At 47.1% G+C, this 19333-nt stretch overlaps 6 protein-coding genes across 6 annotated transcripts; 3 read left to right on the forward strand and 3 right to left on the reverse strand.

The window, feature by feature from the left end:
- Nucleotides 1-79: 79 nt before the first annotated feature.
- On the reverse strand, nucleotides 80-1237 carry BGW36DRAFT_285989 (uncharacterized protein; the record flags this gene model as incomplete). Its single annotated transcript, XM_046210371.1, has 1 exon — nucleotides 80-1237. A coding segment is annotated over one exon (1158 nt), but the record flags the coding sequence as incomplete, so codon positions are not given.
- Nucleotides 1238-6708: 5471 nt separating this feature from the next.
- Nucleotides 6709-9771, forward strand: BGW36DRAFT_18267 (putative transcriptional corepressor Cyc8). The gene is made up of 6 exons (XM_046209730.1): nucleotides 6709-7032; nucleotides 7089-7292; nucleotides 7353-7435; nucleotides 7488-7760; nucleotides 7823-7979; nucleotides 8034-9771. Exons 1-6 carry the CDS (start codon nucleotides 6855-6857, stop codon nucleotides 9623-9625), a joined length of 2487 nt encoding a protein of 828 aa, XP_046078433.1. The 5' UTR covers nucleotides 6709-6854; the 3' UTR covers nucleotides 9626-9771.
- An 854-nt stretch (nucleotides 9772-10625) lies between these two features.
- Nucleotides 10626-11533, forward strand: BGW36DRAFT_435821 (uncharacterized protein; the record flags this gene model as incomplete). The annotated part of the gene is made up of 2 exons (XM_046221432.1): nucleotides 10626-11365; nucleotides 11420-11533. The coding sequence occupies exons 1-2, from the start codon at nucleotides 10775-10777 to the stop codon at nucleotides 11531-11533; spliced, it is 705 nt and encodes a 234-aa protein (XP_046078434.1). The 5' UTR covers nucleotides 10626-10774.
- A 1941-nt stretch (nucleotides 11534-13474) lies between these two features.
- Nucleotides 13475-15651, reverse strand: BGW36DRAFT_286408 (amino acid/polyamine transporter I; the record flags this gene model as incomplete). The annotated part of the gene is made up of 11 exons (XM_046210413.1): nucleotides 13475-13942; nucleotides 14015-14286; nucleotides 14337-14400; nucleotides 14451-14470; nucleotides 14518-14892; nucleotides 14961-15016; nucleotides 15077-15103; nucleotides 15159-15248; nucleotides 15301-15324; nucleotides 15390-15460; nucleotides 15511-15651. The coding sequence occupies 11 exons, from the start codon at nucleotides 15649-15651 to the stop codon at nucleotides 13475-13477; spliced, it is 1608 nt and encodes a 535-aa protein (XP_046078435.1).
- Nucleotides 15652-16676: 1025 nt separating this feature from the next.
- On the forward strand, nucleotides 16677-18093 carry BGW36DRAFT_18322 (uncharacterized protein). The gene is made up of 7 exons (XM_046209735.1): nucleotides 16677-17091; nucleotides 17140-17247; nucleotides 17303-17527; nucleotides 17582-17630; nucleotides 17707-17724; nucleotides 17772-17975; nucleotides 18036-18093. The coding sequence occupies exons 1-6, from the start codon at nucleotides 16915-16917 to the stop codon at nucleotides 17774-17776; spliced, it is 582 nt and encodes a 193-aa protein (XP_046078436.1). The 5' UTR covers nucleotides 16677-16914; the 3' UTR covers nucleotides 17777-17975; nucleotides 18036-18093.
- A 201-nt stretch (nucleotides 18094-18294) lies between these two features.
- On the reverse strand, nucleotides 18295-19265 carry BGW36DRAFT_368213 (uncharacterized protein). Its single transcript, XM_046214963.1, has one exon. It carries the CDS (start codon nucleotides 19152-19154, stop codon nucleotides 18351-18353), a length of 804 nt encoding a protein of 267 aa, XP_046078437.1. The 5' UTR covers nucleotides 19155-19265; the 3' UTR covers nucleotides 18295-18350.
- Nucleotides 19266-19333: the final 68 nt, after the last annotated feature.

The following is a 19333-nucleotide window of genomic DNA, read 5'->3' on the forward strand; positions in this document are numbered from 1 at the left end:
GCGGATTGAACGCTTGACACGGAATTTGCGTACTTAGTTAACTTAATTAAGTATGTTAATGCCCAAGAAGATTGTATTATTAAGCTTGGCTTTGTATAAGGTAGTTATTCGCTGCACCCTCTAAAGACTCCGCAACAGATATCATGTGCGTAAGATCCAAGTCTAGGGGTGAATCCACAGGCGCGGACAGCAATACAGATTGCAGGACTACCCTCAGGACGGAAGAGTAGAGGAATTGAAAATGACTCATCAACTTCCGTAAAGGAGATTCGTCCTCGCCAACCACACCGCCCTTACTGTAACGATCCAGTCCCTCCAATTTAATAAGAAGTCTTTTTTTCTCCTCGATTAGCCCTAATGCCTCATGCACAGATGTCATTGATGACACCCTGTTTAATAAATATACTGTTTCTGCCGCTACCGAGATTAGGGTTTGTCGATATGTCATGAAATCGATTCGGTTTGGAGATGAATTGTCGGCTGCATGCATTTTCTTCCTTTCTTCAAGGCGAAGCTCACGCATCAGGTGCTCTACGTAAGGGCATGGTGCTGTAAATAGCTTGATAACAAATATATCCACAGTGGCAAGTCCCTGTTGTATCGGCGGCACAATCTTCTCTCCGGCACTATCCAATTGTGGTCGCGTGCGGCAGGCTCTCATGATTTGCAATCCATACGCAAAATGTCTGATAGACGACGCATATTGCTGCAGCATGATATCTATGGTAATAAACAACTGGCAACAATTCAACGCTACCTCGACTGTTCGTGAATCATTTCTGGACAGCTGCTTAATCACCTTTGCCACGACAATATTGTATTCAGTAACGATCCTGCGGTAGCCAGACAAGTCATCATTCTTTAGATATGAGATATCTCCGTGTTCCATTAGCAATTTTCTAAACATACGCATACAGGCTAGAGCCTGATAGACTGGAGGGGAGCGAATGCTAGATTGAAGAATGCACAAAGCCTCTGCTTCAAACCCAATTCCGCCTTCGGCGGGAGGCTTTGTGGAAAGACCACGAGAGACTTCCATGATCTCAGAAGTTGTGAAGGTTATGGTCCGAAGTTGACGAAAAGACATCCGTTGAACAGATATGGTATCGGCTTGAGAAGGAGCAGTTATATTATGCCCGTAGTTATATGACCGAAACACTGACTCATAACCGTCACATGTACGTCCAGTGGAAACACATCGACGACATGCTGGTTTCTCTTCGTCACATTTGACTTTTCGAATTCTAGCCCGCAGTTATTACGACAACAGCCTCAAAGTATAAGAGATGTTAAACACGAATTTCTAAATAGACCCTCACCTGCAAGTCATACAACCCAATCTATTCTTCGGCTTAAACGCCAGCGTTCTCCCGGCCCTAGGCCTTGGGAGCGACTGAGCAACTATAGTCATTGCACATTAACTTTCCGCCTAAGTAATGACGGAAAGACTATAACTCAAAAGGTCCCGGGAAATAATACATGCTCAATTATCGTCTTCCGCGTAACCAGCACAGGAAAATCCTTATTTATTTTGGCGATGAGTTATGTGTGAGGGCGCAAAAAGTTCCACAGATTATCAATCGACCAAAAGGCCGATCTAGCTTGATTCGGCAAGATGAGCGACGCGACCAATCGTAATCACCCAGGCAGATAAAAATTGTAAGTATAGAAGTAAAATACAAATCAGCTTAAGATTCTCCCAAAAAAGCCGATCATTCGTACTGATGGGTTTGAGTTGATCCAATCAGGAGCTGTCTATTCAGCTAATCTTGCAGAAAATATGCAAGCAAAGCTCACCACAACTGTTGCAATTCGGCGGTTTGGTTTTAGGGACTGTCTTGATATGCATATCGACTATCCACTATCAATTTATCATCCATGGGTGTTTGTGGTTGTTATTGATGCATCAGATGCACGACAGCTGGTCAACTAGTTTTGATTCGCTCCCGACATCTCACGTAAGCACCGTAAGCGGCGGCGTTGATTGGTTTTAACTCAGCGGCCTCTAATTTCCCGACTGCAGCCTCCGGAGCCGCTCTGGGCCTAGCATCGACACCTGGCGGCTCAGGCATCAATTGTCTCCATCTTTTTCGCCTTTTTTTTTTTTCCCCTCGGCAATGCTGGCCTGGGGCTCCACATCAGCCCATAATATGAATGGAATAAGACTGCATGTCGTGTCATGGCGTCATTCTTGGCCACGGTGCCGATCAAACCCGCTCGAGAATTCCAGCGCGTCCGGAATGCGATCACCGTTTTTGCCCAAATAGTTGCGGCTGGGGAGGGTACGAACAGTAATTATGATTATTTGGAGTGGCTGAGTTTGTAGAACCAAGGAATTGCTCCTCTCATACATACTTGGTACTTATTACTATCGACACAGACATGCCAAGACAGGCGCTTGAGACGTGCAGAGCACGGGTTACATCTGTTTCATTGCGGGCTCGGCATCCTGCCTACATCGTTATGCTATGTAGCGACTCCAGTATTACAATATACCCTAGGTGAATTAAATAATAGTAGGAAAGAGCAAGTTACGCATGTACACTATCATGTCATATCAACGATCTTCAGCCTACAAGATTCAGATGTTCAAACTCAATTTTCATATTATTATTAGAGTTTCATATAAATTCCGACATACCTGCTAGGCTACTACCGCTTCCATGTTAGCCGCAACTCAGAAGTCTCGAGGAAATTAAAATGCAAATCAGGGAAGAAACTTGTCACCCCTGCCACATAGCTAGCTTTCCTACCCCGCTTTGGACAATACTAATAGTGACCGGTTCTAAAATACTAAAACAGGTAAAACAAGTGAATATAGGAGTTGTCGTAGCATTATAATTGGCCCAGGCTGTATTTGCTCCAGTTTGATGAGTAGTCACGGTCGTGCCCCGGTGAACGACTCACGTGGGCCGCCATATTTCTTTTTCTTTAATGATCCATGCACGTCCGTCACAGCGTCAAGGCCGTCCGTCGATCGGGCGTCCAGCCTATCGCACGCCGGCGCGGCAGTTACGTACTACTTATCTGGGGCCTAAGTCCAGGGTGGTAAGGGGGTTGTCGGCTAATAATAGGTCGCTTATGGTCGCGGACTAGTTAGTCTCTAGCACGTCCGTATCATTATTGTTCTAACTTCTTGGCTCTTGAGGCTGGAATTTGTTCTCACTGTGAGCTAATCAGATGATCTCTGTCTAGGGTCCCTGGTCTTGTCGCCGCCACGGGGGCCGGTTCTCGGTGCGTCACGAACATCGTTCGACGGCGTTGGAAATCCTTAAATTCTGGGAATATTATATCCCCTAGTTATAAGATGACTGGATTGGCTCTTTGTCCTTAATATTGTCAATCAAAATAGGAAAGCTCCAGAGGAAGTTGTAAAATATATAAAAGATGAAAACCGACAGGAAAAGTTGATATCGAGTCTCAATTCTTGGATGCATGTACAATCTTAATTATCTATGGATTAATAATTAGTACTATAAGTATCGATATTGATCAAATGACCGAGAATACGATGATACGCCAGGGGTTGCAACCCGCTCAGTCAGCATGACATATTCTCATCCGTGTAAGTGCTTACCCTTCTCACGTTGTAATTAGTGGCACCCGGCTTTGCATTATTACCAATAATTATATTGAATAGTAATCAATATCCCAATCTACTGATCGATCTTGCTAGCAAGTAGAAATGGCATAACGCGGTGACATCTGGAATGTAAGATCTAGATCGCCTTGGTGATCTCAACGATCCTAATCAGTGATCACCCGAAACTTATAAACAATGGAAACGTGGCTTTGGGGCTGTTGATTGGGATTGGGAGACCATAATTTTGTACCAGGGTTGCACAATGCGTGGCTCATTATATATACCCGCTGGCAATGCAATAAATATTTATCGGCGTCGGATGAATATTTGGGTCGTGAGATTTGGGAAAGTTTAAATATGCGGCGAATGGGCGGGATGGTCAGGTAAATATTTAAAATTTAATATATGTATAGGACGCGATATTATTCACCATCAGTTGATATATCTTTAATTACTGTGTCTGTTGATACTTGTAGTCTGACTGTCTGACGTGGTATATATCTATGGCAGATGACTATACCAGCGGACAAGCAGTAGATCTGAATTCCGAAACATTAATCACTATCGTGACAATGCAAAGGGTTATAAAATCTTATAAACTTAATTGATAGGTTGGGCTATCGACAGACCATCGAGCGCCTCGCGAGATAGACACGGACTACGCGGTGGTAAATCGGGTGATCAGCGTGTTGGATCGATCGACTTTGCGAGCGAGGAAAAAGGAATCAAAGTTAAAAACGAGCGCTATTAAATGATGGATTGACTGCTCCATATTTAATATGAGTGGGACCAAATTAGTGGAATGGAACAACTTTGCGTTCGAGGTTTGAACAGTAACTCAGCAATTTTAAAGAGGAAGAAGCGCTAGAAGGGAAAGGAAAAATAGCCGAATAAAATTAATGAAGAGCGAGAGCGAGAAGGTGTGGCTGCGCCCCTGTGGCTGAAGCGGAGATATGGCACAGTTAGGAGATGGATGTATTACGGATATTTTATTCTTCCCTGCTGGTTGCTCGGCAGCGGATCGGCGCGAGTGAGTGCAAGACAAGGAAAGATCTAACGGGGGTTAGTGCGTCAACATGATCGGCCATGTAAGGTGATGGCACGAAACTAAATAAGAAACGGCATCAGAAACAAGCTAGTTCCTAGTCGTATTCGCAGTATGGTGAGAACGGACAGACGCTGTGATTAAGGACAATCACCCCGAATGGTAGCACCTAGCTGCGTAGCATAGTACTGCATAGCCACAGCCATCATACTAGGTAAACAGCCGGCGCTAGCCCTGCGTGACGCCGATGAGCGACACAGCTGGGCGGGGACGTCGCGGGCTGACGAGGGAACTGCGATGCGTTGGCTGGTTCAGGCTGTATGGTTTCAAACTGGTGAGGCAGGATCAAGCAAGTATACTGACTATATTATATTGATCACCCGTACTATATTGATTGCCCATGATTGAAACAGAGTGTCGAGCAAACTCCGGTCGCGATATATTTGGTTTAATTAACACTGTGGCTAACGCACAAGCCTGATTCATGGCTATTTATTAATATGATTATGGGCGATGGATCCTTCCTCGGTCCTCCAGCCTCCAGGATTGGCAGCTGGCGGGTCGCAGCGACCGGGATCCAGTGGTGGAGGCTGGAAGTGGACCCCAGGAGGGCGCCCATTCCTGTTTCGACGCAGTGGATCTGGGCCCACCAACTGCAGTCTACAGGCCGCTAGGCCGGGTCCGGCATAAGTAGAGGGGGGCGGTCCCACTACCTGCAGCTGGAGGGCTCCACTCTCCAGAGTGCCAAAGTCAGAGACTACCTAGACTCCTAGAGGCCGCCAGCGACCATCAGGCTTCGGCACGGGGGGGGCGTCCTGCCCACGGGCCACATGCGTCGGCGGTGGAGACGCCTGCCCCACCCATCCTCTGGCACTGCGAGTCTTGCGTCACGCTAGACTGCTTGCAACCATTCGCTGCGGATTCCTGACGAGCTTAGTTAGGGGGGAAGGCTCCACTCCACCGTGTCCCCTTTGGGTTTTGCTAGGTAGCTCTTTCTTGCTTTCTTTTTCCGTTTTGCCGTTGGCCTCCCTGCAACGCCCGAAACGGCACACTGCAGACGCTGGCGCCCTTGCCTGGTGCAGTCAGTGACAGATACCAGAGGACACAGAAGGCGTCTTTGTTTGGGCAGTCCCCGCACGGCAGTATTACATAGCACATCCTACATAGTACATACACATGGTTGCACCAAAGGTTATTATATAGTACTTCGTACATGATATCGGATATTCGTCCATTCGGGATTGGGTCACTGGCAGCTTATTTCTAGAATGGGTTGAAACAAACATCCCATCCATGGTTCCATGGGCGACTGTATTGTTGTTATATCATTGTATGGGTATCTTCTCGCCAGCGTACAGTACTGATCAACGATTAGGGTGCTGGTATGACAGTAATCACAATAATAGGGTCGCATTCGATGAGTCGCATCGTCTAACAGCGATAGTGCGAAGGCCGTAATTAGCAGGAGGCTAACAGCAAGCTACGTCGTCGCTCGCTAGCAGCCCTAGAGGTGTCGCTGACTAACCGATCGGAGCCCCACCGTGACCCCCCTGGGCTAAAGCCTAAGCCGAGCGCAAAGCCTAATAACGCCAATTTGGCACCCTCGCGCTAGTCTGTGCCATCTCGCCCTTCCGTCCGCGGGCGCTGGCTCGCTCCTGCCTGCTGGGCTCATGCTGGCTGGCTGCTCCTCCTGCTGCTGCTGACAGCGACTGCCCTCGCCGCCGCAGCTGCACAACCACTAGCGCCGCTTGGCCAGAATCGCCCTCTTTCCGCCCGCCCTCGAACCCCGTTCTCGTCGCTGCGCCGTCGCTGCCGTTTTTCCCTTCCCTTCTTCCTCCTCTCCTCTCTCCTCTCTCTGTCCTTCTGCACCCCGTCTCGTCTGCGAGCATCGCTTCCTGTGCGTCTCTGCCGAGACTTTAACCCCTCCCATTGACCTTCTCAGTCGGTCTCTCCTTGCTTCTTCCTGTCCTCTACTCGTGTCCCCCAGCTGTCAGCCCTCCGCAGTGGCTGGTTGCTGGTTGCTACTGCTACTGCCGACACGCCACGCCGCCTGCTGCGCTTGCTCTCCCGCCAGCCTATCCATCTCCCTCTGGACTACCTGGCGTCGCTTCACCTCAATTTAATTCTAACCGCAAATCAATTGTTCTTTTGATTATTTTCCTCCCTTCCTTTTGGTTGTGTTTGGCCTTACGCCGGTCTGCCCTCTCGTCGAATCGCAGATAGATCATGGCGCATCCCCAGCCATCGCCTCCCGGAGGCGTCCCTCCCCAGCACCACGGCCATTTGGCAGCCCATGCTCAAGTGAATGGCCATATTCCCGTGCAGTCGCAGGGTCAGAAAGCTCCTCACTTGACCAACGCCCAGAAAATTGCTGCGTTGAATGAGCAAGTATGGCTTCAAATCGGTAAGTCTCGAGATACATGGGCATACCGTCGTTCGCACAAACTCACACTACTACAGGCAGCTTAACCGAGATGATGGGCGATCTCGATGGCGCCATGGGTGCTTACGAACAAGCTCTTCGTCACAACCAGTGGTCCATTCCCGCAATGACTGCCATCTCGCAAATCCTGCGGACTCGAGAACAGTTCCCCAAAGCGATCGAATACTTGCAGAACGTCCTCAAATTGGACCCCCAGAGCGGCGAGACGTGGGGAAGTTTGGGTATGTGTTTAGCGTGACACGAACAATTGTTCTGTGCGACACGGGCTAACTTCGTGCTAGGCCATTGCCATCTGATGATGGACAATCTTCAAGACGCGTATACTTCATACCAGCAGGCACTCTATCATCTGCGCGATCCCAAGGTTGGCCGCTTATTTAAAACCCACTCGTCGTCGCTAACCTCTATTACTACAGGAGCCGAAGTTGTGGTACGGAATCGGAATTTTGTACGACCGTTACGGCTCGCTCGATCATGCTGAAGAGGCCTTCTCCCAGGTCATGCGCATGGCGCCTGAATTTGAAAAGGCCAATGAAATTTATTTCCGCCTTGGTATCATTTACAAACAACAACAAAAGTTTAGTCAGAGTTTGGAATGTTTCAAATACATCGTGAATAACCCTCCTCGCCCCCTGACCGAGGAGGATATCTATTTCCAAATCGGTCATGTGCACGAACAGCAAAAGGACGTGAGTATTGTGCCACCCGTTTTTGACTGCATTTCCCGGTGCTGATGATCGTCACACAACAGTTCGAAGCTGCGCAGGCCGCCTATCGCCGAGTGCTTGACAAGGATCCGAATCACGCCAAGGTGCTACAACAGCTCGGATGGCTGTACCACCAGCAGAGCAATAGTTACTCAAGCCAAGAAAAGGCAATCGAATATTTGGAGAAGTCGGTCGGCGCAGGTAAGCATTGCCAATGATAGTCACATTATCCTCAGAAGCTAATTCTTATGACAGATAATAATGACGCACAAAGCTGGTACCTGTTGGGTCGCTGCTACATGTCGCAACAAAAATACCCCAAAGCATATGAAGCTTACCAACAAGCTGTTTACCGTGACGGTCGCAATCCTACCTTTTGGTGCTCGATCGGTGTCCTTTACTACCAGATCAACCAATACCGCGACGCTCTCGATGCCTACTCCCGCGCCATCCGCCTCAACCCTTACATTTCCGAAGTCTGGTATGATCTGGGAACCCTTTACGAGTCTTGCAACAACCAAACGGCAGATGCTTTGGATGCCTACGGTCGTGCTGCTGACCTTGACCCAACCAATGTACACATCAAAGCTCGTTTGCAACTGCTACAAGGTCAGATGCAAGGTCAGACCCAGGGCAGTGCTCCAGCCCCAGTACCCCAAGACGTCCACCCACAAGCATACCAAGCACCAGGTGTTGGCGCCCCGCCCGCTCCTCAATGGGGTGCTCCCGCTCCAACGGGCGGCCCGCCTCCTCAGCCCCCAGCACCTCCGCGTCAGATCGCTGATTGGAATCGTGGTATCAACGACTTGCAGAACGCGCCTCCACCTCAACCTCCTACTGCATACGACCAACGGGATACCCTTCGCGGTCCTGCTCCTGGCCAGCATCCAAGCCCCCGCCAAGAACTACCACGATCTTCGTTGCCGGAACCTCGCGGCCCGCAGCCTCGTTCTCCGGCCACGAATGCGTATCCCCAACCGCATACCTTGCCTCAGTTGGCGCATCCAGGCCCTGGGCCTCATGATCGAGCCCCCAACGGTGCTGGTTTCCGTGGCCCCCCTGGACCGAATGGTGCTCCCGGTCCTGGTGTACCTTCAGCATATGGGCGCCCATTTACTCCTCCAACTGAGATTCGTCCACTTCGTGACATTTCTGATCGTCCATCGTCGCCTGGTTCAACTTATCCTCATCAGCAGTTTCACCGTGGTCCTGGTATGCAAGGGAATGGCATTGCCGGAGGGGCTCCTCCGCCAGCCTCTGCCACGAGCGCAGCTGATGCTGCTGCTCGTGACAGAGACGAACGTCCGCCGTCTGCCATGAAACGTGGTCGTGAATGGGACAGTGCGGAGAATGGTCCATCGAAAAAAATCGCAAGCGAAGAAAATCGTCTACGCCAGGACGATCAAATCAATCGCGGAGTGACTCCTCCAAGGGATCTCCGTAGCTCATCTGAGGTGCGCCGTGAAGAGCAACGTCGTGCCAACGAGAATTATCACCCATCCGAGGCCGCTCACCACCCACCGACACTGCCCTCTATCCAAACGATGTCGCACCCGTCCGGTTCATCTATGCCTCCAATTTCTGAGGTTCCTCAACCGGGATCAAATCCTCCGTCTGCCGGCCCTCCTCCACCATCGGTGAAGGATGAAGCTGCTCGTAAGGAGCAACTGCCAGTGCACGAGCCTGCAGCTAGAAAGATGGACGTCGATGAGGACTATGACGATGACGCTGAAGATGAGAAACGCGCTGGAACTGGTTCGAAGGGCAGCCCGCATGGAAGTGCTCCTGCCAATGGTAGTATCGCCGCTAACGGCAATTCGGGCTCGGCTAAGCCAGAATCTGCCTAAAAGCAACATTAATTTTATTTCGCAATCAAACCGAACTGGATGATACATCAGACACTCGCTTCTGCGACACGATTTTCTTTAAAAGTGTCATTTTCGAAATCTCGCATTTGTGACCTATTCCCTTCCTGTGTAACCTACGAGTGTATTTGAGCCGGTGGCGTTGTTTTTGTTATCTTGGTCCGCGGGTGGGCGTGGAGAGGCTTTTCGTGCGCCGTCTAGTTTTGATTTTTGACGATTCTCTCTTCTTCGTGAGCCCCTGCGCTTTGAATGATACACAAACGTAACATTTTATATGGCAGCTTGTACGAATTTCCTCTTAATTTCTTTTGTGTCTTTTTCAATGCTTTGGATCAGACTTTTGCCAGGATTGTTGTTGAAAATTGGCATATCCAGTATTATTTCGGAAAATGACATGTGTTACGGAACGGATGGAATGCATGATTCGCCTTGCTATCCTACTAGAAACCAGACTTATCAAATAAGAAATATCACTCAAACTTAATCATCAAGGACATGTAATGCTATTTTCAGTAAAACATGAAACCGTAAGAATCAACGATGAGACCAGCATTCAATGAAGTGATCGAACTGCTACAGATCTCTTCTTGCCTTTCGTAGTAGCTGTCCATCTATACTGATATGATAAAAGTTTGAATATAGTATTAAGATTTTCTGCCTTTCATCTGGATTCGCACCAATTCACATCCGTCAATTTAGACTTCTTTTTGGGAAGGGTTCCTATACCTCATTCAGTTTTGTGGTGTCTTATTCAAACTTTCGTCACCTCCTGCCAAAGGCATCCACCTCAGAATCACATGTCGGTAGAAACTACCATGTGCATTCGCCAAGACAGGAGAACATTGGAATTGAAGGCAGCAAGGTAGCGAATATAGCATTGAAACACGAGATCGCAGTTGGACGCTTTGGGGAAAGTACTGTCCCTTAACTATTGCCTATTCGAGCAACCTATCCTCTTTGGGACAGAATCCAAACCTTGAATGCCTAACACACTACCAGACCTAATTGGATACATGAAAATTCAATACTTGCCCCTTTTTGGAACATTTGGGGGAGTCATGATGGTAGTTAATGCGTTGGTCTAGAGGCCAGATTAGGGTATAAAAGGAAGCGCGATTTCTTTCCTTGCGGATGGGAAATTTCTTCCTCTTTACACTTCACAAGCCTCATTCAATACCAAAGTATAATAGTACAACAATCTCTGCTCGAAATTCTCTTTCGTCCAAAAGAAAGAAAGCAATCATGAAGTTACTCATCGCTATCTTGGCTATCTATTTAGCCATCACTGCTGCTGCCCTCCCTACCATGGAAGACCCCAACAACGCGATCGTCGCGTCCACAACTGCATCAAAAATTCCAGTTCCTCAAACAACGGTTTCATCATTGGTTCCGCCTCATCAAGTCACGATGCCACCAGGGCTACTATCTCCTTCCGTACAGACTCTAAGGCACGGAGATAGAGCCAACTTTGAAAAACACTTTGCGCATCGCGAAGAAGAAGACATTGAAGACGACCATCCATACCCAGTAAAACGTTGGCTAGGGAACTTTAATAAATTCTTTGCGCGTCACGCAGAAGAAGACGATCCCCACCCAGTGAAACGTCGCCTGAGGCCGACACCCGCCTTCTCTATGGATCCATGGTGTTTTACTGATCGAGTAGAGTGTCCCAATGGCGGGAAACCGCATTGGTCACCTTTATGTACCAATTTGAACCTTCCTGTAAGTTGACACATCTCACCTTTCTGCTGATGAAACTAATTTTAATGGCTGTAGTATATGTTTGAATGGAGTGATGAGAGGTTTGGGAGATATCATTTCTGTCCCGGGTTGGTTGAGGGGTTCAATGGTATCACACCAGTTTTAACTACGGTTAATGCTGATGACTAACCGTTGAAGAACATTGATCTCAATTTACGGGTCTGGTTGAATGTTTGTTATCATGTTTTCAAATTTAACGAGAAGTTTTCAATGCGCGTGTACGACTTCAATTGTTTGAGTTTCGAATCAAAATGAATATTCCGTTGCTTTATTATCTGAAATTTCTCCTATCAATGTGAAATGCATCAGTAATATTGAATTCTGCCTGAAACTCTGTGTTGTGTTTCAGCGTATATTCAAATATCGTAGGCCTACACCTGGATTCATTTGTGTAGAATTGATCACCTCCAGATATCCCACCCAATACTTGGATGAGTAATGCTTTCTGGTGGAGGGGGAAAGGCGTGATTGATTCTGCCTTGGTGAATCATTTTATTTAGGTTTCTACTCGGGAGATCTTAAATCCTCCTGGGAATCGGATCTGGAATTTACCTTCGGGATCATACTTGGCGGCCATATTTTTCATATGTTCTATGTGCTCTTTGGGGTAACTTCCGAGAGGATTCCGCGAGAAATCGCATAGTTCAGGTAAACCAGGTGGCTATCTGCACTGACTGATGTAGAATTGCTCTTGACTCTCGAAACCATTTCATTCTTCCGAGTCTGAACCATTGCCAAGTCTGACTGATTGGTGTACACGAACTCACTATCAGTCCATAAAACAGAATTATGGTCTTTTAAAATGCCCCCAAATATGTTTACTCCATTATCCTCGCTGATTTCTGCGAAGCATGAAGGTAGAGGCTGGAAAAAGAGAAGGCCGTAGAAGTTTCCTGCTCTTCTGCCCTAGCTCAACTCTTGACAAAACTCTCTATGCTCCTTAGTAGTATAGCTCAAACGAGCTGGTTATTCTTAATCGTTAAGGTGTTGACTAACCCTTGTTTTTTTTAGCCTCCATCACAGATGGTATCAATTATCTAACTTGGTAAGAGTTTCCGGGAAGAGTTGAATTATCAGCTGCCTGATAGAGAGGCTCAACATTGTGGGCAAATGGTGAGGTTGTTCGAATATGTCTTAACTTCTCAAAGCCGTAGCTTTCCTCATTGTCGTCGATATCCGCTTCACGTCGCCAAGAAATCACTACCTTCAATGTGTCCTAAAATCCTAATCAGGGCATCGTCATCATACTTCTTTTGGTTTTCAGTAAAGCCGACGACCGCATTCTCGAATTGTGACGTGTAGTTTGCCGCCCTCACCCGTATCCCATGAGTGGGATCCCGGTCTTCCAAAGCCTCCATGTCGTAACGTGTGACGATACCAAAGTTGCTACCACCACCTTTCAAAGCGCGTCATAAATCGGAGTTCTCGCCACTTTCAGCGTTCACAATGGCGCTATTGGTCAGTACAATCTCATAATTTACGACTGAATCACGGCCAAAGCCAACATGGGCCAAGTGATTAGTATATGTCGCTCCACCATCGAGCAGGAACCCACCCATATGTCACCATCGCAGCAGCCAGTGACTATCACACCATACTTGTGCATTTCCGCATAGACTTGCCAATGGCCGCCAGGGCTAACGCTGGTGATGTTGGTTTGGCGGTTGTAGGTGGTTTGGTTCAGATATTCCAGGTCAATGGTTACTCCATTATCGATGTTGTTCGAGTATCCAAGGCCGTGCCATCCTGGACACACCGCGATAAATCAGTCTCCGGCACCATTTCCAGCGCCATTTTCGACTTCAATTAGTGCCGTCATCGCGGTAGAGACTTCGTGTGTGTTATGATATAAGAATAATAATTGATGGTTGTAAATAAGAATTCTATGGCAAATCTATACCCTTACTCAACGTCCCGACATTCTGGAGAATGCCAGTAAAGGCAGTCACGATTGAGTATTATTTACTAGCTATACCCATAACACCATTATTAGCTAATTTCGACCCTTCGATGAACTATACACGTAAACGGAAACCGCTCATTTAATTAGGCAAAATTGAGTTGAAACTCCTACATGGCTGTTTCGACAATGGGCCCTGTGTAATAATGTCTAGCACGTGCAAAATACCAAATAATTGCGAAGCTAACCATGACTCCGTAAATTAGAACGTTATAGTTCATGGTTGATGGTGTTACCTCGCGGGCAGCCGGCCAGAAGCTCCAGAAAAATACGAGAACGAGGTACGAGCAGGCAAAAATGTTATTCAACAAGCCGAACGGCTCCGGAATTTTCCACGGCCCCCAGTGAAGGTTTCCCGGACGTATACGAGCATCGGGATCATGGGGACTAATTCGACCAGCCAAGCGTGTCCAGAGGAGGAAACCAGTTGCAAGCAGGTAGGAGGAATAGAGGCAGGCGACGGTCAGATTGACGAGATCGGAGAATCCCACTGAAGAGCCCAGTAAAATCAACGATAGAAGCATTGATATGAAGCAATTCAGCGCTAGGGAACGCAGAGGCACTGATTGACGAGAGAGCTGCCATTTGTCAGGATCGTACTAAGCATACTTTATATAATAATATTGTCACGCAGGGAAATACCAACGAACCTTGCTTAACCAGCTAGAGAACGGCACAGCACGGTCACGCGCGAAGGACCACAGCATACGAGAGGCAGAGGCAAAACAACCGATTGTGCATGCACAGGCCATGATTAGAATGATAACGTACATAAGTACGGCCCCAGTTTGAGAACGCACAGCTTGTTGGAAGATAAGCAGAACGGGGCTTTCGCCTGCTTCGATCGCGGTCAGAATGGCATCAAGATCGCCAATCACGTACATGGTACAGGTCATCATGATAAACCCCAGGCTGCCGTTGACTACAACAAGTTAATTCCCACTTCTTGTTATTGTTTCTAGGAGAGCTTACTAATAAGACTGAAGACAAGTGATTGGGGAACCGCCATGGCAGCATTGCAAATTTCCTCCGACATCTGGTGATGTCAGTAATTGTCGGATGGATATAAACTTATTGGGTGCTTACGTGTACGGTACTATCAGCGCCTGATTCAAATTAGCCAGAGTTTACTTAAAAGTGGAGTTGAACTTACCGAAAAGCGCAAATCCTAACCCTGGCATGCCCACGAAGAAAGACAGCGCTTGCGTTTGCCAGCCCCCGCCGTTGAAGAACGTCGTGAAGATAGACGTATCTCCCTTCGGTCCAAAATAAACCAGGGGTACTAACACGAGGAAGAATCCGAACAGATGTACGATGAAGATGGTACCTTCGAAGCGAGCGAGCGCTTTGCTTGACATGGCGTTCACGGTTAAAGAGAATGCCAACACGGACCAGTAGAATAGCACTGTATGCCATGGCTGTGGCGAGTAGTCAGGGTTGAAGATGATTATTAAGTATTCAAAGAGTCCTGCAATCAGGTAGGAATTGGAAGAGCAGAGAGCCAACCAGCCACACACGGTGGCCCAGCCTGTATAGTAGGTTTTAGAATCTCATAAGTTTGTTTGCTCCGGGCGGAATGGAATGAGTTGCATGTACCTGTTATGTACGAAAAGAAAGCGCGGTATTTCGGGGGTGCCATCATTGCCACCCAGCTATTCTAGTCAGCATCTTCTTAAACTTTATGCTGTCTTGCAGCAGAATGTCCCACTGACTGGTATTGTCCGCCTGCCACCGGAGCCCTGGTTATCTCTTAGCATACATATAGGCCGGAACAAGGTAATAAACATCACTTACATCGACGCTATTTCAGCAATGGCTGAAAACACTGATAATGTTCCCAGCCAGTCAACTAGGAACGACCAGATCACGCCGGCGGTACCTCCACTGTGCGACAATCAATTCATATTCTTCAATCAGGATTGAGTAGTTGACAAACTTTAAAAGGGCTGAGGTAAAGACACTAATGATCAAAAGCCGTTAATATCGATTCAATTGATTAACATGTTTCAAATGCCCGCGACTTACACTAGAGCCCCCTCCCAAGTGATCAAAACCGTGCACGAAAATCCGAGAACCGCCATGAAGCCGAATGTGCGCTGCTATTGTTAGATTGATGGAATCCAGAAGCAATTGGTATACTTAATACCTTCAACACAGGCGTCTTTCCTAGGCGCATCAACGTGTTGTCATCTTTAATGCTCGACGTCGTCGTCGCTGTGAAGTCGTTTCCAGTCCCTCCCTGCTCCGCTTGGGCGAAGGTCAATTCGATATCTTCAGTAGACTTCATGTTGTCTTCGTTCGCGCTGTCTCTGTGGTCTCACGATCGCACCTAGAAAAACTTCAAGGGGACTATCCAGAAACGTCCTCAGAAAAGAAAACTACACTAGGCGATAACGAGATTCTGTGAGTACAAAAAGCTATTGCCGTATATGGTTACAACGACCACAAGTCCAAGAGATATGCTTCTAAGCTAAACTCCACTTCCCGCCCCAACGATGTAACCCACCGGATTGGAGACTAAAATGTCTAAAAGGACGAAAATTTACAGAGTGCGGAGTAGTAATGTGCCGCCAAGGAACTAGACATGTTTAGCTTAATCAATGTTTGCATACGGTAAACAATACAGCATATACGCTGCTAGCCGATAAAACTGTTTTCAATACGTTATTGGCCAGGGATGAGGCTTTTTTCATGCCCCTAATATCTAGTTGGTTCCTTACTATCCTTAGCTGAACATTTAGACCCTTTAGCTCTTGTATTGCGCTACAATCAGCGTTTCCATGCGGTTTAGCAGTTGATACGTAAAAAGACATACTAGCGCTACACCTAATCTACGGCCATTTCGCTATATTTATTCGGAGTGTTGGTTTATTTGCTTGCAGCTAGACAGTAATTAAAACTAGAAAAAGTGAAAAACGATAAGAAATGCGGTCAACTGAGGTCAGCTGTTGCAGTGTTGCTCTATGGAGTATATTGAGCCGTACATTCCTATTCGTGAAGGATCAATGATTCAGTGATCCGTATCAAGCATTGAAATAAAACTTGAATTTGAGTTCAAATTTTATATTAGCTATGTTATTTCGCTCAATGTCGGTTTTCATGGCTGTTTTTTCAGTATAGAGTAACGAATGCTACATTGACCCTGGTTTTAACTTACGATGATACTGTCGGTATCTGTATCAAAATACACAATTACGTGGAATGCATGTTGCAGTTCACCAGCTAGCTAGGGGGCGGAGTGTCCCTAAGGAAAAGTGAACAAAAATACGTAAATGTTACTTCCGATTAAAAAAATATGGACCGCGGCCCATCTTTTGGCCCTTACCCCCGATCGTCCAGGAATGTAATACTATGTCTTGCGTTTTAGCTTATGATCAGAATTTGGAGGGAGATCTTCCGATGTCTTACATTAGGTTCTCCTTAGACTCGGGCGATGAATCTTTTTATCGATTATTTTGAATTGACTTAGCAGTACTCACAACTTTGAGTCCAGCCTCAACATACCATCAGTTGATACTCTGATATCAATTGATATTGACTGATAGCTACCATGGATATTCCTGCAGCGGGCGAAGATGTCACACCCACAAACTATGCCCCGATCGTCCAGGTCATAACATGGATGCTGTTGGCTACAAGTTTCCTATCACTGCTTATCAGGCTGATGACACGATTCTTCCTAACAAAGCGGTTCGCTTGGGATGATGTACTTATAATTTCTGCGTTCGTGAGTAACAATGACATCCACCAGGTACGCCAATATCTAAAGAGACAGGTGTTTTCTATTTGCCAGAGTGTCACCTATCTAGTCCCGGCCGGTCAGGCTTGGGGACGGAAATTAGGTAAAGATTTTCCAGCGACATCGCTTATGCCGGCGTTGAGGGTATGTTATGCTATGTGAAATCAATATGTGATGGGCAAGTGAGCTGACAAGTTAGGCGCAATACGCGGGCAACATCCTGTTTGTGCTATCGATTGCATGCACCAAGATATCTATCCCGGCGAGCATCCTGCCTATATCCCCAATCTCATGGCACCGTGTCGCGTTACAGGTTCTTGGAGGATTTGTTATCTTGTGGACGTTGACCTCGGTTCTTGCTTTGTCCTTTCAGTGTTCGCTCCCTGGGCCGTGGGACTACATCACCAAGACGTGTAGAAGTCGCGTAAGTGATATCAGTAAATGCCAATCAGATAGACTTACTAACTAGAGGGACTAGCATTCGATTTTGCTCTATGTTATGAGCTTTAGTGTCCCTCTCGAATTGGGTGCGGTCGCCCTACCTGTGTTCATTTTGTGGCCTTTGCAGCTCCCGATCTACAAGAAGCTCACAGTCATATTAAGATTTTCCTGCCGCATATTGTATGTCCGCTTTTTGGAGGTTTTTTATTATTATTTAACATTTATAGTGTGATAATCGCTACAATATTCCAACTCAGCTATATTAACGAACTATTCGATCCCGACTTCACCTTCAAATCTTACAAATTCATCATTTGCACCCAGGTCGTGCAGACAGCCTCTATTGTCACCGCTTGCATTCCTCATTTGCAGCCATTTATGACAAGCTTACAGTCCGGTCTGATAATGGCCGACGATGCCGGGCGCTCCTGGTCAGCGAAACGCTCTAATCCGATGTCGACCGACAACACAGCTAAGAAACACGGATACAGAAACATTGACGAGCAGAGCAGCAGTCTGCCACTCAAGACAATGCATAACGCAAGCGAGCAAAAATTAATCCCTGTAAGAGAAAGTTTTCAATGAAAACAATATTATTGTTGTAGTATTTGTTACTTTACTTTGTCCGGCTTTTTCTTTTCTTTTTCATTTTCACGATATATGATGCTGGTTTAGTACTGGCACGGTGTACGACTGTGTAGATAAGACCTTAATTTGATAGAAGACTACAATTAATTATTTGATTACAGACCTTACTGAACAATATCAATGTATGAAGCTGCCCGAACGCTATTTAGACGGCGATTTTAGCTGGTTAGATCGACGTACATGCGTCCCGCGAGCACGTCAACCTGCGGAGCTGCAATGACCTTCTCCCCGTTCACTTCGATGGTAAGCTCGTTCATGTTGAAAATGTTAACCCTCGTCGCTTTGAATGGTGCTGGTGGGTTCATCCAGACTTTATCGACGGCTGGATGCAGCGTCTCCATGTTGATTCCGCGAAACCCTTTGGCAGCCGCATCCTTCATCTCCCAGTGTGCCATCATTTTCATTATACCCATTTCCGCGTAGTCCGCCCGAGTCGATGTCCCTGTCCGCATGATGACCTGACCGGCACTTGTGGGTTCCCAGGATTTTGGGTCGCGCGTATCGATCTCATGGAAATGCTCGTGCATGGTGGCGAATAGTGGGAGGATTTCGAAGAGGTCCGTCAACTGGTTAAGGTCTAACGGATGAAAGCCATCATAGGCCAGACATACTGAGACTAACGGGCTGTCTATCTCGTCAAGAAGATGTTGAGACGTTGCGGTCAGGTTTGTGTGATCCCAGTACAGAGCGCCATCAGTGACAGCCGACTCTGGTCGCTTAAATTTATATTCCTTGTCATAAACCGCGTAAGATAATCGGGAGGCGATCGCCGCGCCCACAAGGTAGTCGAGCGAGTTATACAGGTCATAGCAGCGCTTGGTCTGGTCATCTGGTTGTGCAACTGCCCACATGGGTGAGTGGAAGACATTGGTGTGCGACATGATTGCAGACACAACGGCTACATCCTTGGCCTCGAGCTGGCGCACTTCGAAGCGTGGAGTAAGGGCTGTTGGGATGGACATCTGGCTGGTTGTTCTTTCTGACTTTCTTTAATTGAATAGCACGTTGATGGTGTGATTGGCAGCCTTTAACTTCAACCCGCAATTACATTCAACCTATATTTTCGCTCTCTATTAGACGTGGAGTCGACTTCTACGTTTCGGTTAGATAGAAATATTGGCCGAAAAACCACTACACCTAA

Source organism: Talaromyces proteolyticus, assembly GCF_021365285.1.
Source record: "Talaromyces proteolyticus strain PMI_201 chromosome Unknown BGW36scaffold_1, whole genome shotgun sequence".
Lineage (NCBI taxonomy): Eukaryota > Fungi > Ascomycota > Eurotiomycetes > Eurotiales > Trichocomaceae > Talaromyces > Talaromyces proteolyticus.

What these genes read in the sequence shown, in the direction of transcription:
- BGW36DRAFT_18267 (XM_046209730.1), top strand. Translation starts at nt 6,855, where the DNA reads ATGGCGCATCCCCAGCCATCGCCTCCCGGAGGCGTCCCTCCCCAGCAC. An exon ending in GCAAGTATGGCTTCAAATCG is followed by an intron (nt 7,033 to 7,088) that starts GTAAGTCTCGAG and finishes ACACTACTACAG; the next exon opens with GCAGCTTAACCGAGATGATG. An exon ending in CGAGACGTGGGGAAGTTTGG is followed by an intron (nt 7,293 to 7,352) that starts GTATGTGTTTAG and finishes ACTTCGTGCTAG; the next exon opens with GCCATTGCCATCTGATGATG.
- BGW36DRAFT_18322 (XM_046209735.1), top strand. Translation starts at nt 16,915, where the DNA reads ATGGATATTCCTGCAGCGGGCGAAGATGTCACACCCACAAACTATGCC. An exon ending in TACTTATAATTTCTGCGTTC is followed by an intron (nt 17,092 to 17,139) that starts GTGAGTAACAAT and finishes CTAAAGAGACAG; the next exon opens with GTGTTTTCTATTTGCCAGAG. An exon ending in CGCTTATGCCGGCGTTGAGG is followed by an intron (nt 17,248 to 17,302) that starts GTATGTTATGCT and finishes CTGACAAGTTAG; the next exon opens with GCGCAATACGCGGGCAACAT.
- BGW36DRAFT_368213 (XM_046214963.1), bottom strand. Translation starts at nt 19,154, where the DNA reads ATGTCCATCCCAACAGCCCTTACTCCACGCTTCGAAGTGCGCCAGCTC.